This window comes from Periplaneta americana, chromosome 12 (assembly GCF_040183065.1).
Source record: "Periplaneta americana isolate PAMFEO1 chromosome 12, P.americana_PAMFEO1_priV1, whole genome shotgun sequence".
Lineage (NCBI taxonomy): Eukaryota > Metazoa > Arthropoda > Insecta > Blattodea > Blattidae > Periplaneta > Periplaneta americana.
The window spans coordinates 151,668,027-151,685,602 of NC_091128.1; the positions used below are offsets into that span (position 1 = coordinate 151,668,027).

The following is a 17,576-nucleotide window of genomic DNA, read 5'->3' on the forward strand; positions in this document are numbered from 1 at the left end:
TGGTCTGTCCTCAGATGGAATTCCTGGCCATACAAATACTTGTGGAAATGCTTCAGGGCTTCCACAATGGCAAGAAGTTCTCTACGCGTCACACAGTAGTTTCTCTCAGCCTTGGATAGTGTTCGGCTGAAGTAGGCAATCACCCTCTCTTGCCCGTCCTGTTCCTGAGAGAGTACTCCGCCGATGCCTACGTTGCTAGCGTCCGTGTCGAGCGTGAACTTCCTTCCAGGGATGGGATATCCCAGTACAGGAGCAGTGCAGAGCGCCTCTTTCAGTGACTGGAAGGATGACTCCGCCTCGTCCGTCCACTGGAATTGTCGTTTCTCCTCGGTCAGCTGGGTTAGAGGCTTAGCGATGTTGGCGTACCCAGCTACGAACCTTCTGTAATAAGTGCAGAGGCCGAGAAAGCGGCGCAGCTCCTGCTTGTCCCTCGGTCTCGGCCATCCTCTGACGGCTTGTAGCTTCTCCGGGTCCGTGGCCACTCCGTTGGTCCCTACTACGTGTCCCAAGTAGTTGACCTTCTTCTGGAATAGATGACATTTCTTCGGGTTCAACTTCAGCCTGGCTTGTCGCAGTCTCTCGAACACTTTCCTCAGGTTCAACAGCTGCTCGCTGAAAGTCTTGCCCACCACGATGACGTCATCAAGGTACAGCAAACAGGTGTCGTATGTCAGGCCTCTCATTACGGACTCCATTAGTCTCTGGAATGTAGCCGGGGCGTTGCAGAGGCCGAACGGCATAACGGTGAACTGCCATAGTCCCTGGCCTGTAGAGAATGCCGTTTTCTCCTTATCCTCCGGATGTAGGGCCACCTGCCAGTATCCTGACTTGAGATCCAACGTCGAGAACCACTCTGCTCCGGCCAGGGTGTCCAAGGTGTCGTCAATTCGTGGAAGGGGAAAGCAGTCTTTCCTGGTGACGTCATTCAGTCTTCTGTAGTCCACGCAGAAACGTAGGTCCCCATTCTTCTTCTTCACCAGCACTACAGGTGATGACCAAGGGCTGTCGGATTCCTCGATGACCCCTCTTGCTTTCATGTCCTCCAGTTGGTTGTCAATCTCCCTCTGTTTAGCTAGAGGGACGCGTCGAGGAGGTTGTCTGATTGGGCGAGCATTTCCGGTGTCGATGCGGTGCTGAACTTTCTCCGTTCTCCCGTAGTCGTTTTCAGACAGACTGAACACGTCCTGAAACTCTGTCAGTAGATCGTGGACTTGTCTTCTTTCTCTTTTGCTTAAATTCGCCGGCAATTCTCGAGCCAGCTCTTTCAGCGATGGGTCTAAATCTGGACGTGGTCGGTGACACTCCTCGTTTTCTGCCAGCGACGTCACAGACACCACCGGCTCGACGTTACCTAGTACAGTTCCACTAGGCACCTCCTTGTCCCGATTGGTGACATTCAGGACCCTCACCGGTACCACCTTCTGATTCGGGAGTAGGGATCTGGCCACATAAACCCCATCTATCGGAGTTGTTTGCGAATCGAGGAGCAGGTTTCTCTTCGGCTGTCCGTCCAGTCTTGCCGTCACCACCATCTCGCAGCCTGCTGGGATTGTCACTTGATTCTCCAAGGTGAGTCTGCTGGCCATGGGTTGGTCTTCGACGTCCCTCAGGAACACTTCATCCTGACCAAAACGCAGGATACGGCGCCTGACGTCCACCGTTGCATCGAAGATCCGCATGGCGTCGAGTCCCAGGATGACGTCTTCAGTGATGTTGGCGACGAACACCCACATCTCCAGTCTCCTCTTTCCCAATGTCAGATCCAGGAAAACCTCCTTTTGGATGGGCAGGTTCTCGCCTGAGGCAGTACGTAGCTCATACCGGCGCAGCGGCGTCCTCCCAGGTAGGCCACGCACGACTTCCGGTCTGGCGATAGTGAGCGACGCCCCGGTGTCTACCAGTACTCTGCATGGGCGGCCTCTTATCCATCCGTCAGCAATCAGCCCATCGTCGCATCTTCTGTTAACCGTCTTCAAGATCAGCCGAGGGGATGGTGATGACGGCGCCGACGTGCCCCTCGTCGCATCGGCCCCTTTTAGTTTTCCTGTTTGTGACCAGATCGGTCACAGTCCCTCCTCAGGTGTCCAGGCTCGCCGCAGGACCAGCAGGTAGGCAATCCTCGTCTTCGTCGCTCGGGTGATTTCGGTTGACGCTCCTCGACGTCGGCCGCCGCGACGCTCCTAATCCGGTGCGATGCCGAGACGTTCGCCGTCAACTTGGCTGCCTCCATCCTGAGGGCCGCCGCCAGAGCTAAATTGATGGTGCGATGCTCTGCCAGGAGTAGCTGTTGCTTTATTTCCGGGTCTCGAACTCCGCTGCCGAAGGTGTAGGCCGCCTCTCCAGCGATGAAGTCATTAGGTAGGCCCCTGAGCGCCTTATGGGCCAGTTGTTCCACCGCCATCGCGAATTCTTGCAGGGACTCGCCTGACTGTTGGACCCTCGTTTTCAGTTGGGTCCTGAACGCTGCCGCAAGTTGATGGTCACCATAACGTCCCTCCAAGGCCGCCATTATCTCAGCGGCTGTCCCATCTTCTGGAACGCTGTGAAGAATCTCCGACGCCTGTCCCTGAAGCGCGGTCAGCAGCTGAGTAGTCTTCTCCGCTGGGGTCCACCCATTATGTGCTGCGGTGGCCTCGAACTGGCGACGGAATATCGCCCAAGACGTCGTACCGTCGAACTTCGGCGTCTTGACGTTGTGATGTCTGGCTGAATGCGATGGTTCCACAGGGCCACTATATGGAGTCCTCAACTCTGTGGCCGCTTCTTGCATGGCACGTCGAACCTCCTCGGCAACTATCTGTTTATGTTCTTTAGCCTGGCGATCCACCAACGCGAGGATGTGCTTGTTTTCTTCAGCATGTCGGTCCATCAACGTGAGTATGTGCTTGTTTTCCTCGGCGTGTTTGTCCATCACCTCACTCGTCTTGTCCAGCAACTCGCTCGTCTGCTCTTGACGACGCTCGAGATCGCGGATTTTGCCGTCGAAATGGTCTACCTCCTGTCTCAATTCGGTTACTGTCTCGTTTATAGTTGTAAAATTCTTGTTTAGGTTGTCAAGGTCGGCTTTGAGTTCGTCTTTCACGATGGCGACAATTCCATCTACGTGGGCTGAAACGCTTTCAATTTGCGTAGTGACGTCATCTTTTACTCCGCTGATGTCGCCTTTCACTCCACTTATGTCGCCTTTCACTCCACTTATGTCGCCTTTCACTTCACTTATGTCACTTTTCATCTCCGTTTTAACATCACTTATGTCGTTCTTAACCTCACTGATGTCGTTCTTCATTTCTGCTTTTACGTCACTTATGTCCTTTTTCATTTCAGCTTTCATTTCCGCGATGGCTTGCAGGATCTGCTGTAGGTTCTCCATTGTCGATAATATCCCGGTTCTGACACCAATGTGAACTTTATTAGTAACAACAATGTAATTTATTCGTCCCAACAATAATTCCTTTCTACAATTCACGTTAAACGCTCTCGTCAACAATTGGATCTTCACTCACACAGTATTCGTTATAGCACTCCACCGACGACAATGACAATTGACTTGGACTATTACGCACAACAATGAACTGTTAATCTTAACTAATATTTACAAAGCACTATTTACAAATCAGAACTACCAGTTCTCAGTTCACAGTTCTTCTATCTCAGTCACTCGAGTTCACGGTATCTCGAACCACAGACCTTCAGAGACAGTTCACTGTACTCGAACTCGGGTCCCTCCAACTGCGGTCCACTGCACTCGAACTCAGGTCCCTCCAACTGCGGTCCACTGCACTCGAACTCAGGCCTTCGGATGCTGACGCAGATGCGGACGCACACTCGAGTCGAACTCCGGCTGGCTTGCTTGCTCTGGCTTTCTCACTGACTGAATAACTGAAAACTCTGAAGACTCTGTCTAGTTCGCTGGCGCCTGCTCTTTTATAGCAAAATCATAGTTGCGAGAACCTTCTACAGGTGTGTAGAGAACTATCTCAATATCTCTATATCGACAGACGTCTGGAATAATCGGGAAGGTCGTTCCACATCCACTGCGTAGCAGCTGCGCGCGCAGACTCGTCGCGTGACGTAATACACCCTCTCTCCCTTCTCTCCACCGCGCGACGTCACCCAATGTTCCGTGGAGCCCGTGCGATCTGCTTTCTTGCGGGACGCTGGTCGTGAGTTCGATTCTCACGTCGCTGTCACAATATTTTAATTATTTTCTTCTGTAATAAATAAAGTGGATTAAAATTGGATTTAAATTAGCTACCCCATCTTATAATTCCATACATAATTACCGATTGAAATAAAGTTAAATATATTGTGCGTAATAAACTTATTGACAAGTAATTCCTCAATAAAACAAAATAATATACTATGTTACGTAATTTATTACAAAGGTAATTAATGTGTTGGTTCCATTTTAAATGATTATCGAAAATTATGCGTAAATACTTAACTTAAGAGGACTCTTTAATAATCGGACATTTACACTGTAAAAGACAACAATCAGAATTATGTAATTTAATACTTAATATAGATGTAGGAGGTTTGTTACATTTTTCAGATAATGAGAATGGAATAATTATGGTTTTATTTTCGTTCATAGAAAGATAATTTATGTCGAACCATTTTTTTATTAATTTAAGTCCATTATTTGAATTATTATATGCATCATACCAGGTTTTTCCACCAAAAAGTAAAACTATGTCATCTGCATAAGAATAGTGAACACCATTGTATTGTTGTAAGTCAATTTTTAATAAGTCATTAATATATATTAAAAATAGAATAGGACCTAGAACTGTGCCTTGGGGAACTCCTATATTAATAATTGAAGGTTCACTTGAATTATTGTCAATTTAGTTATTTGAATTCTATCGTTAAGATACGATATTATTAAGTTTAAAGCATTACCTTTGATTCCTAATAAGTCTAATTTCTCATATCATGTTTCACTGTATCAAATGCTTTTCTTATGTCCAGGAAAATATTAATACATTTGTTACCTTGATCAAATTCTCTAACAATTTTGTTAGTAACTTGATATATTGCTTTATCTGTACTGAATTTTTTTCGAAAACCAAATTGATTATCACTTAATATATTATGTTTATCAAGATAATTCATTAATCGAACTTTGATACAGTTTTCTAGTAATTTCGAAATACATGAAAGTAATGATATTGGTCTACAATTGTTCATATTTGAATGTATGTCCAATTCAATTTCCAGGTAAGGGAGGCATTATTACGTCGCCATCGACATCAACATGAACGCCGTAAAGAGAGTTCAACTTCCAATATGTCTCGGCTACCAATTATACGGTCACTAGCAGAAATAGGGAGAAATCATTCCTCATCCAAAAGTAAGTTTCAGTACGATACACATGTAAATGCTTCCTGTCTTGTGGGCTTTATTTGAAAGTGGATTACAGTTATTGAACTTCTCTGTTCCGTTCTTCGTGGTTATGCTATTATCATTAGATACACATAACATGTACAGTATATTGAAGTTTTTATTGAAGTATTGTGGTTAATCTTGTATTTCTTATTCTGTTGATTGTGGGATTGGTAGTTACTATAGTAATTGCTTCTATGGAGGACATGATTGCAGCTGGCATGATGCTTTGCTGTAACACTGGTGCTGGTATTTTTCTTATTATAAAAAGCACGAGAAGATATTTGATGAAAATGGAATTTTATGGTACAAATTAAATAATATACAGTAACTTAGCATTACTTATATTTCTTTGTGAATAATTTTATCTTCAATTTCATTAAGCAATACAGCCACTTTTCATCAATAATAACTCTTTAAATTATTAATTCATATAAATATCTATTTATTGTAACATACATACATCACTCAATGATATCATTAAAAGATCTCTGACTTCTTGTGGCATCCCGTCTCTTTTGGAACCACCAGGTATTAGTCGCGCAGATGGTAAACGACCCGATGGTCTTACCTTAATTCCATGGTCTAGAGGAAAATCTTTAATTTTGGACTTCACTTGCGTTGACACTCTAGCTCCATCTCACTTGCCGAATACCTCCAGACACGCAGCATCTGCTGCTGAATTAGCCGCGAAAAAGAAAGTCAATAAATATGCTCATCTTTTAGACAATTATATCTTTGTCCCCTTTGCTGTGGAGACCTTCGGTCCTTGGAGTCATGACGCTAAAGTTTTGGTATCTCAAATCGGCCAAATTTTGATCTCCATTACTGGTGATCGCCGTTGCACTACTTATTTGCGTCAACGCTTAAGTATTGCTATTCAACGCGGAAATGCAATGAGCGTTTTGGGTACTCTTCCAGAGTCCAGCCCTTTGGACGAACTTTTTCTCCTGTAAAATTTTTTTTATCTCTATGTAAATGTTTATATTTAGTGTAATTGTAACGGTGAAAATATTGTTAATCCAATAATTTTTATTTATTTATTTTTTTTCATAAGTGTATATTATTTTTGGGAGTGTTTTTGTAAGTAATTTTATGAGGTTGTTATTGATATGCTGATAAATTATTAGAGACAATATAAGTATTACATTTATTGTAACTAAAATTCAAGGAACTATATTGTATCCCCGAAAGTGGCTTTACTTATGGAAAACTTTCCTTACTGTTAACCTTTTTGCACAAAATGTTAAATATCATTTTCGAGAAATGCATCGTAAGTGATTTCACATTTGAACCATGTGACTAAGGAGCTAGAACGACAGTATGTCTGTAGGCTATATATTATTTGCATAACTATAACTATTTGATCGCTGTATTAGCAATAATTCACTTAACCTCCTGAGTCTTGAGACATTTTGTTTTATTTTTAAAGCTCAGTATAATTCTACACTTTAAAAAAAAGTCATTGGCATGAGGGAAAATGCTGAAAAAATTCTGCAGGTTGCAGTTAGAGCACAAATGCAGGTATATTATACTATACTTCGGGTCTCTGCACATACATCTTATATCATAATCATGTATGAAGTATAGTATAGTATACTACACTATCAGGACTCAAGAGGATAATATACAAGACAATATTTCGTGCACATTCTTGAACTTCAGCATAAAGTTTTAAAAACGAGAGTGGGTAAGTAAAATTTATTGTCATAGATAGAATAAATTATTTTCTTAATAAAGCAGTAATAGTCAGGAGTCATTAAGCAATATTGGATACCTATGTGCATCCTGAATATTTATCTTTTTTTTTCTAAATTTATAAATCTATAATGAATCATTTTTATTTCTTGGCCTATCTGAAATTGAAAGAAATACAAGCTGTTGATTAAAATTGAAATATGTAAAACACTTGTGATTATGAATGTTCACCATTTGAGATCCGAATTTTTAAAACGAATTCTCACTGTCTTATGTCAAGATTAGTCGATATAGTTCTCGTTTCTTCCATCTAAGAATGGAAGTTACTGATATGCCAAATAATCAGTCAGCATTTAAAAATTATCGTGCAATGTTTCTACTAAATTTATCATGTATACATATTATAAATAACATAAATACTTAGTTACAATTGATTTTTTTCATTTTCATTTCATTTCATTTATTGCATTCCATAGATCTTACATTCGCATTGAAGCTTTAAGATATGGAATAACTTAAAATTTTACAAGCAAACAATTTTTGGCGAGATGAAGAGAGGTGATGCCGAGAATTCGCCACAGATTACCTGACATTTCCTTTATAGTTGGAGAAAACCTCGGAAAAACCCAACCAAGTAATCAGACCAAACGGGGATATAACCCAAGCCTGAGCACAGTTCCGGATTAGCAAGGCTCTATCTTAGGTCCGATATTATTCAATATATCTTATATAATTCGGACATTCCTGCAACACCAACTGTACAAATTGCTGTGTATGCAGACGGTAGAGCTATTTATGCAACTCATTACAACATTAACATAGCCTCAAATCACCTTCAGGAAGCTTCGAACATCATCTGCCCTTGGCTTGAAAATTGACGCATTTCATTGAGCTACAACAAATGCAAACCAATGATATGTCGTCCTGCTAATCCTCCAAGGATAAATCTTTCAACGTGATACTATGGAAACCAAAGGATGAAACTGTAAAATATCTCGGAGTGCACTTAAATTGCTATCATGGAAACATATCAACAACAAACTTAAATTGGCCTACTCAAGACTCACTAAATTATATCTACTTCTCAACAAGAAATCATCTCTAAAGCTACAAAATTGCATGCTACTTTACACATCTCTATTACGACCTCTACTGCTTTACGCCTGTCCTGTCTGGGGAGGAGCTGCAATAAGTGAAATTAAACACATCCAGTCATTTCAAAATAAAGTCATACGAATTTCACTGAATTCTCTTTGGTTTGTCCATAACAGCCAACTACACAAAGAAACTGGTATTGACACAAACACTTTATTCATTCACAAGCTAAGAAGTTCTATAACAACCTAGAAAATATTCCAGGCGCCGTCACAACTCTCTTGGAAGAAAGTCCACATTTCCCACCAGAATCAAGAGCCGACTTCCAATGGACCTCATATTATTATCAAAATTTACTATCACACCAACCTATATATATCATATACATATGAGCCGTTCAGAGCAGAAGTGGTGTAAGTCAAAAATGGGTAATGAGGGTTAAAGTAAACATTCTGTAAAATACAGCGCAAAGAAGCAATTAATATTCAATTTATTTAAACTATTAGTAGTCAGTGGATAGCAAGAAGGACATATTAATTGCTACTTTGCGCTGTATTTTACAGAATTTTTACTTTAACCCTCATTACCTAATTTTGACTTACACCACTTTTACTCTGAACGTCTCATATAATCATACTAGTAGTCGGAAAGTACCGGAACTTCGGGTGGTAACGCCATGCTCTATAGGCAACTTCTCTGCTTTGTCCGTGTGGTATGTGACCTACTCTCCAGGCTTATACTCAGTGCGAACATGGATAGATACCTTTGTTGCAGATGGCATATAACCATTTACACAAGAAGTACGCCTCCTGGACAGTGATACACTTCTGCCAGCCTCCATGCCACTTCTCGAAACATTCCTGCAGCCCTTCTTTGGTCACTTCCCGCAGGACCAAAATGAGCACTGGTCTGACGCAAACCGCCGTCCCTTGAGTAGGGATTTGGCCTTTTGGAAATAAGTAGAAATCTGCCGGAGCAAGATCTTGAGAATATGGTGGCGAGGAATTCGCTCACCAAGAACGACCGATTTGCTGGGGCGTTGTCATGATGGAGAACCCAATTCTGTCCTTGTCACAAGTTGGTCCTCTTCGTCGAACTGCATCACGAAGACGCCTGAGAATTGCAACATACGCCTCCTTATTGACAGTTCGACTCTCAGGAATAAACTCGAAATGTACGAGACCCTGGATATCGAAGAATACTTCAAGCATTACTTTCCCCATTGATCGGTCGGCACGAAATCTCTTTTGCCGTGGTGAGCCGGGAGATTTCCTAGTTGAAGACTGCCACTTTGGCTGTGGGTCGTCAACTGTCTCGTCACCTGTGATCACTCTGTGCAAGAGAGTTTGATCCTGGTCCACCCCGTCATCAGGTCTCCACTAACCAGTTGCCGCTGTTCCCGCTGCTCATCTGCTAGGCTTCTTGGAACAACGTGCTCACACACACGTTGCGTTTTCAAATCATTGTGGAGAATGGACTGCACAGAACAATGTGAAATGCCTAACAAAGTAGCCACATCATCTATTGACTGTTTGATATCTTCCGGGTTCCTGTTATTGTCTTTGTGGAGTGTGTTCATGATTGGTAATGTTGTATCATTACCTTAATTGACTAGTCATCTGAATTATAGTGAGGTCCTATGATGTCTTCCGGTTTTCTGTTATTGTCTTTATGGGGTGTGTTCATGATTGGTAATGTTGTATCATTATCTGAATTGACTAGTTTGTGTTACACATCATTAGGGCTAGGATTTTGATGACCTATAAATCATGAATAAATGTCCTAAAAACAATGCTTTTATGACCTAAAAATCTTCAAAAATGCCATTTAAAATGCCCTAAAAATTGATCTTACAGAATTGGCTTAGTACGAAATGAAGTTTTGTTAAATTAAATTTTACGTAATTTTTTCTAAGTAGTACACTTTAATTAATTATTTTACCTGATGTAGTTTCCATGTATGATCGTTCACCTCTGCGTCGGCATGTGGACGTGAGATGAATAGTCGGCTGGTCAGTCTTGGTCCTTCTTGGCCCATGGATTTACTTTACTTTTAGTTTCCATGTAGTCTACCACAAGACCGAATTAGCAGGTATAGAGGAGTCTATATTGAAGGGGTGGTTGGACTGATTCATTATATGAGGATGTACTATATTAAAATGGCAATATTTGTGTAGAAAAACGATTTGGATATTAATGGACAAAATATCTAAAGAAAATATCAAAGCAATTAAACATTAATGAGGGTGGCGAGATCACATATAATAAATATGTTATGTATGAAATAAACATTATTTTACATTAATAATGAGGATTTATGGCAAAAATTAAATGAAAATGCCTAAAAAAGACCGAATAAAATAAAAGATGCTCTTATTAGTTGAAACAGGCAAAAAATGCAAAAAAAAATGCCCTAACAAATCAGTGGCGTAGCATGAAATTTTGAGCAGGGGAAGCTAATTCAAGTTGTCTTTCATGCAATATGAGTAAACGTATTACAAAAATATAGTCTTAAAATAAATAGTAGTCAATGTCAAGTCAGCAGTCGAAGATTGGTTGGAACCTCGTAAGTAACACCAATAAGGCATGACCTCAAATGGTATGTAGTAAAATATGATTTCACGGTTTACACATCAAATAAACACGTATAGTGTAACACTAGCTCACTCCCTGTCATACTTAGAGAAATCACAATATTAACGGCCAATAGATACAGTGTTAGTATCATTACGTAAGTATGCGTCTGTCTTTGGGTTGTGTCCTTCATTGACAGCAAGTGAGTCGGTCATTTGTTTCTTAGATCGCACTTTTGTTCGTAAGTCAGTCTTGATAATAGAATTGTCCTAAAAATTCAAGTAAATTGGTATCAGGAACTGTTATTTCACTCATTATTTATTATATCAGCCACAATGCACACTGACACTTCAACTGAACACAACTGACGAAAAGGGATACCTCGGAAACTACTTATTTTCAATGTCAAAGCTAGCTTCTTGGAAGCCTTGCGACCAGGATAGTTTAGTTAGAAAGGGATGGAAAATCTGCAGGGTGGGTTACATAGAAGAATGAGGTAAGAAACCAGTCTGCTTGGAAGCTGGTGTGTGCAGGCTTCTTGTTTACTGCTGCATCACAAATCATCCTGAGCTGCCGCATCACAATATTTAACGCGTAAATATAAATTCTATTAAAATTAATAAATAATTTTGTCCATAGACTGCAGGTTTATTATGAAATTATTAACTGGGGAAGCTGAGCTTTTTAGCTTACATTGACGCTACGCCACTGTAACAAATATGTCTTAAAACACTTAGTTTATCACATAACGTATAAATACTAAAGCAGCTGTGTTTCTGGCTTACTAGAAAAAAAGATGCAATTTCATCAAAATCCTAGCCCTACACATCATCTGAATTCTAGTGAGGTCCAGTGCCAGGAAACCAGAAGACATCATAGGACCTCATTAGAATTCAGATGATGGTGCACACCACATCGAAACTAGTCAATTAAGGTAAAGTACCAACATAGTTTAATATTAACACAGTGAAGTAATTTTTTATTTAAATAACTTAAAAAAAACTGTTACTATGTTCGAAGCTAATATTGAGGAGAGAATTGCATGTTTCTTTATCAGCTTAATTGTATGAGAACTTGCTTTTACGCACGTTCTGTTTCGTGATCAAATTTCTGTTAACGTAAAAAATTCAGATGACTATTTTCATAAGAAAACATTAATGTGTTATTGCTTTTAGTAGTAAATTTATTCGCCAATCTATTTAATTTATTACTGCTATGCAAATATAGCCATGTGCACTTGGAAGTGAAATACCATATTTAAAATACGAAGATTTAAGCAGTACGGTATTGCATGTTTTGTGCATTAAAGCAATGGTCAGAATAGTATGGCTTAGAGCAAAAAAATGTGTATTAAAGACTTAAAGCACTATTACAGTATAAACAGTATAGTATTTCACTGGGAAGTAATAGTAATATGCGTTACAAGAGCAGTATGTTGAAGTTTTCATGTTCGAGGAAAAGTTTGAAAAAGCGAAACGTAGTTGAACTTTTTTGATTTCCGAGAATTGAAAGAAAACATACCGCTCGTGTATCGTACATTATTTTGTGCGAAGATCGTTTACTACATACCTGAAAGAGGAATTTCTAATTAGTTGCAAGGAAATCTCCATCTTGGTTTCTGTTCAATGACGGCAAATTTGCAAAACAAAAATATCTATCTTCAACATTGTTGCTTTAAAATGTTTTCTGTGTTTACTATACTCCAGCAGGCCGTGATATACGTCTGTATTTTTTTTTCCCCTAGTCTATGAATGCGAACTTAAAACAAACGGCTTTCTTAATGTTACATGCATCACGAATGCAGTAACTTTAGTGGAGTTGTAGAGTTTACTTAATTTTTGCAAATATTTAAAAAACAATAATTAACAGTGCAATTTAGGTGAAATTGCAGTGGTAAGTTTCCAATTTATAATTATTACTATATTGAACGTCTCTAAAAATAATATGTTAAAAGCCTAAAGCAGTAAAATCAATATGTCACTTAAGCGGTAAGAAGAGGGAAATTGTTATGTGTGTTAGGTTGGGAATACTGAATGTGGAATTTTAGACTTACCGCAGATTGGTTTTGTGCGGGAACCAAGCAAATACGCACGATCTAGCACAAAAACACTTTCAACTCTTTCCACTGTGATCATGTTCAGATGATAGTTTTGTGTATATTTTGTGCATGAACGGGGTGCTTGCGCTTGTGTGATCAGCTTTGCAGGAGAGTAACAAGTCTCCACACACGGAACAGCAGCCAGTATGTCGGAGCACCAGCTGTCCCACCTCCGAGACAGCTCTGCTAGAAGTGCAAGATAACAAGGGCCCCTATCTTACAGTTCCAGGTACCTACAACAACGAACAATGAACAATGGGACCTGTAGCTGCTGGACTGCTATTTTGTTTCCCTCTATCCTGTAGAGAAAGGCTAGGGTGCCAGCAAAACCTCTACAATACATTGCATGATATTTATGTACCAGTATATAAAGTGCAGGGAGGCTACTGAATGTGGAAAATGTCATGTTGTTTCTGTTATTGTCTGAATCTGTAAAATGCGCTTCAGCAGCATGCGAGAGAAGTTTGGTTCGACTAAACAGTGAAACGAACTATTGTTTTTCTCATATCAGTACTCTCCTATGTCCAATCCTTATGATGTTCTTTGTTTTTTTTCTAAAACAACAAACCACAACCAAATGAAAGCAATTATAAACATCATATTTTACATGTTTGTGACAGCAGTGGTTCCCAACTTGCTTTCTTATGAAATATCTTATTGTCAAAGTTTGTGAAATAGGTTATGTATTAAAACGTAGATTTACTGTACTGGCATAACTTTTATCGTAGGGAACAGTAATGGTCTACAATACAAAACATTTCGGAATGTAAAGTATGTATATATATATATATATATATATATATATATATATATATATACGGTAAAATATACGGAGGAAAACGGTCTTAAGTAAAAATTTTATACTTTTCAGGAAAGCAATAGAAAGATTGAAATTGGTGTCAATTAGAGAGTTTTTTTTTAATTAAGAGATTTTTCCTGGATTTTATGTGTTTATATTTATTCTAAAGTAGGTTATGTTGCTCATTTAACAATTTTCTTGATTATTTCCAAAAATAGCCGCACTTAAGCCCTTGTCAGACTAGAAGCCGAACTGAGTAGAAGGGACTATTAAACATAAGACCTTTTCCATGTCAAAATAAATAAGATGTGTAAATTATTAGGAATGCAAAATGGGTCTTAAACAATTACAGGACTGTTTACCCTGGTGCTTAAAGTTTAAAAAGGAAAGGGCATCAGTTTGTTATAAAATAGCTAAAATACAATTTAGACCTTTTTAATAAGGAAACATGGAAAGAAAACATGTGATGATTTGTAAAGAATAAAGTATTAAATATTCTTAAGTCCTTTATTCTGTGTGTGCTCGATTCAAAAAGTACTTAGGGCATTTGGTAACAATCTATAAATCCAGTCAGGAGTCTTATTTGACTTAGCCGTTTTACCAGATTGTAGAGAATTGTTTCCGCTTTCAGAATATATAAAAATCTCATTAAAAAAAAAAATTGACTTAAGACCTTTTTCCTCCCGGCCTCAGATATATGTATATATATATATATATATATATATATATATATATATATATATATATATATATACATATATACATATGCTTTCACGTATTAATTAACTAGGTTACCTTGTTGATTAGTTAATTAACACGTGAAAGCATATACTGTATATACTTTATATTTCGAAGTGATGTAATGTTAAAAGTTATGTAATCAAGACATACAAAACATTTGTTGGGAATCACTGATTTACAGGGATGGGAAAATTAGTTTTATTCCTAGGATTGAAGATCTGAGGTATATGAAGACAACTTTATATGAAGACTGTCTGCTTACTGTTATCTTTAAGAAAACAGATACATTAATTTATTCTTTAGGTCATTCTCCATAAGTTGGAAACAAGCATTGTAGGAACGTGAAGTTCAACTTTTATCGACCATAAGCTGTATTTGTACACCAGACCTACTTACTGGGCACAATCTTCTCTAACTACATTGAATTTCCATTATTTGCAAGAGCATTGAGTGTTCCCTTGCAATTCATCATATAGCATCTGTAGTAGAGTTTCATTTCCAGGGAGATGAAGGTTAAGGAAAAAATTGTTACATTTTTATTAACTTGCTTCACTGTTTTTATGCTAGTGTGTGATTTCCCATAGCTGACTACATGCCTCATGTGGTGGGATTCACAACTTGGTTTGCAATGTGCCAAGTTGCGCAAGGTTTGAACCTATTCCCTTATTGATGGTTTAATTATATTCTGATTACTCTTCATTTGTTTGTTTTGGCACATTGGTGTGGTTTATGGTCATTGGTCTTCTTATCTACAGCCTTCTCTGCTTGCAAATTGAACTGAACTGACTTCACTTTTCACATTTTGTTTTATATTGTATACTTCAAAATGTGTTTGATAATTCTATCATGGATGTTGCATATTGTTACTATATTAGTTATTGAATTTTGTGCAGTGAAACAACGTAATGTTGACTCAAATTATATTTGTACAGTTGTTTCATATCACGCTTTATAACTTCACCATTTCTAAAATCTTGAGGAGGGTCAAAGGTGAAGATAAATATATACTGTACATTTTAATTAATTTACATAGGAAGGATTTTAGAATCAGTTTTTTTATTTCCGTGAAAAATGTGACATTTTACCACAAATATTAGTATTTCACTGCATTCTCTCTTCTGATATAAAAGAACAAAAAGTTGAGTACTTTTTTAACAGAGCAGAAAATGACCGTAGCTAAGGAAAGAAAAAGATAATAGTATCTAATATTATTTTATGCTCGACCATGCCGAAATATAGTAATTATACACCCGGTAGCAGTCCTTTAATGCACGTCATTAAAGTACACCTATTCATTAAAGTTCAGGTTTTCGATTATTCTCAGATATGCAATCAAAAGACAACGACGAAAATGTCACGGAGGCTGGAAATCCAATACTGTCGCTGAAGGTTATGTTCTGTTACTATAATAATTAGCGTTAATTGTAAATAATATTCAAATAAATTCAATTTGTCATCTCGTTTTTCAATTCTAAATCAATTTCCAGGTTATATCAAAATTAGTTCATGTTATTCTCAGATTATATCAAGGTCAATGACATTATTGTTCCTTGGAAAAAATCAATACTTTTCGCGTCTGCGCACATTTCACAATTTACGAGCTCTGCACAAGGTCACTTCCGCTCTTCAGTTAGATACGAATAAAATGAATACTTCTGAATAATTTCAAATTAGAAATATGGTCGAGCATAAAAAGTCGTATGAAACTTGCCTATAATGGTAATTAAGACGCTCGTATGAAAATTATGAAACTCGCTTGCGCTCGTTTCATAAACAAACATACTCGCGTCTTAATTACTATCATTATAGGTTCGTTGCATAATGTACTATAAGATACGCTCCTTTAAAATGATCAAGAGAAATTAAAATTCTTTTAGAATTTTACTTCTCTGAAACGTTAATAAAATTACGATACATTTTAAAAAAAGATTTAGAATTTAATATTTAGGAAATAATTGTCAAAATTTCATTTCTGCACCTCTGTCCTCTCCTTAAATATATACAAATAAATACATACGTTACACTGAATTGTAATTTCACTGCACATTCACACAAGAACATCTGTACCTCTTCTTGTATTTTATACACTTAATGTAGCCTGACCACATTACTATAGTATGTATTTTAAGCTTAGCTTTCACCATTTGTGTATGATATTTAAAACATTTTAATCCATTATTGCTCTTGTACCAATTTAAATTTGAGTTACATACTTGCTTCATTTGACTTCGATACGTTTTGGTGCCATATGTAGTGCATTGTTTGAATGGGTGTAAAAACAAGTGAGTAAATTAGTTTTATGAATGTGTAAAGAGTGAGTGAATGTGTGAGTGTGCGTTTGCTCCAAACTGAGGTCCCTGTCTCTCTGCAGTGGAGGAATCATCCCTAACATCTCAGTCAACCACCACCATGGCCAACTTGACCAAGCCTACAGAGTTTGGCCGATTTCTTTCTGTCCCCGGAGCTGGTAACCTATAGCAGCTTATTGCTATTGCTCGGATTTGGCTGACTGACTTGGTTGCTCTTTTTTTTTCTGTCTTGTTCTGCAATTTGATTCTGTGGCTTTTTCCGCAATAACACTTATAACCATTTATAATGACAGCATATTTTGCATAAACCATATGCATAAATAAAAGAAAAAAATTTTTTGTTAAATAATATCATTGGTCGTTTTTGTTGAGAGAGATTAACCTGGAATATAAGCATAAAGCTAATATTTACTGAATCAGAATATATCTAGAGTGATAAATAAGGAGCAGATTCCCATGTAATTAAATATTCTTTTTGCGTGTGACAAAACACAATTAACAAAGTTAAAAATTCCGAACATGAAGTTTCAAGTTTAAAACCCGAATTTTATTTCACATAAAAACACATATTTTCACAAAAAAATTATATGATGACATATTTTCAGGAAATCTGTTATAAACACATAAATCTTGGAGTTTTTTTTTATTTAAATAATTTTTTTACAAGAACTTTTAAATATTTTAAAACTAAATCAATTATATCACTCAGAAGTACGTTATCTTTTTAAGAATTTTTGGTTGCTTCGTGTTTCTAAGCGCTGTGTGGTGTATCCGTGATCCATTTTCGTAATAGTATCGCCTCAAGTTCTGAGAACAGCTAGGCAGCATATCAGTGTTATTATTAGAGAATAAATTAACATGGACAAGGAGGAGAGATC

At 38.0% G+C, this 17,576-nt stretch overlaps 1 protein-coding gene across 14 annotated transcripts in view; it reads left to right on the top strand.

Moving 5' to 3' along the window:
- Positions 1 to 17,576, top strand: part of Ndae1 (Na[+]-driven anion exchanger 1) — a 704,613-nt gene that overhangs the window by 615,990 nt on the left and 71,047 nt on the right. For 12 of the 14 annotated variants that reach the window (XR_011335338.1, XM_069842294.1, XM_069842289.1 and 9 more), the window contains 2 exons: positions 5,221 to 5,353; positions 12,950 to 13,078. Coding sequence is in view for 13 of the 14 variants with exons in the window: in XM_069842294.1 (XP_069698395.1) it covers positions 5,221 to 5,353; positions 12,950 to 13,078 (262 nt within the window). In the remaining variant the exon portion in view is untranslated. Of the gene's footprint in view, positions 1 to 5,220; positions 5,354 to 12,949; positions 13,079 to 16,760; positions 16,857 to 17,576 lie in introns of all 14 variants that reach the window. The other 2 variants (XM_069842288.1, XM_069842293.1) reach the window with 2 other exon arrangements.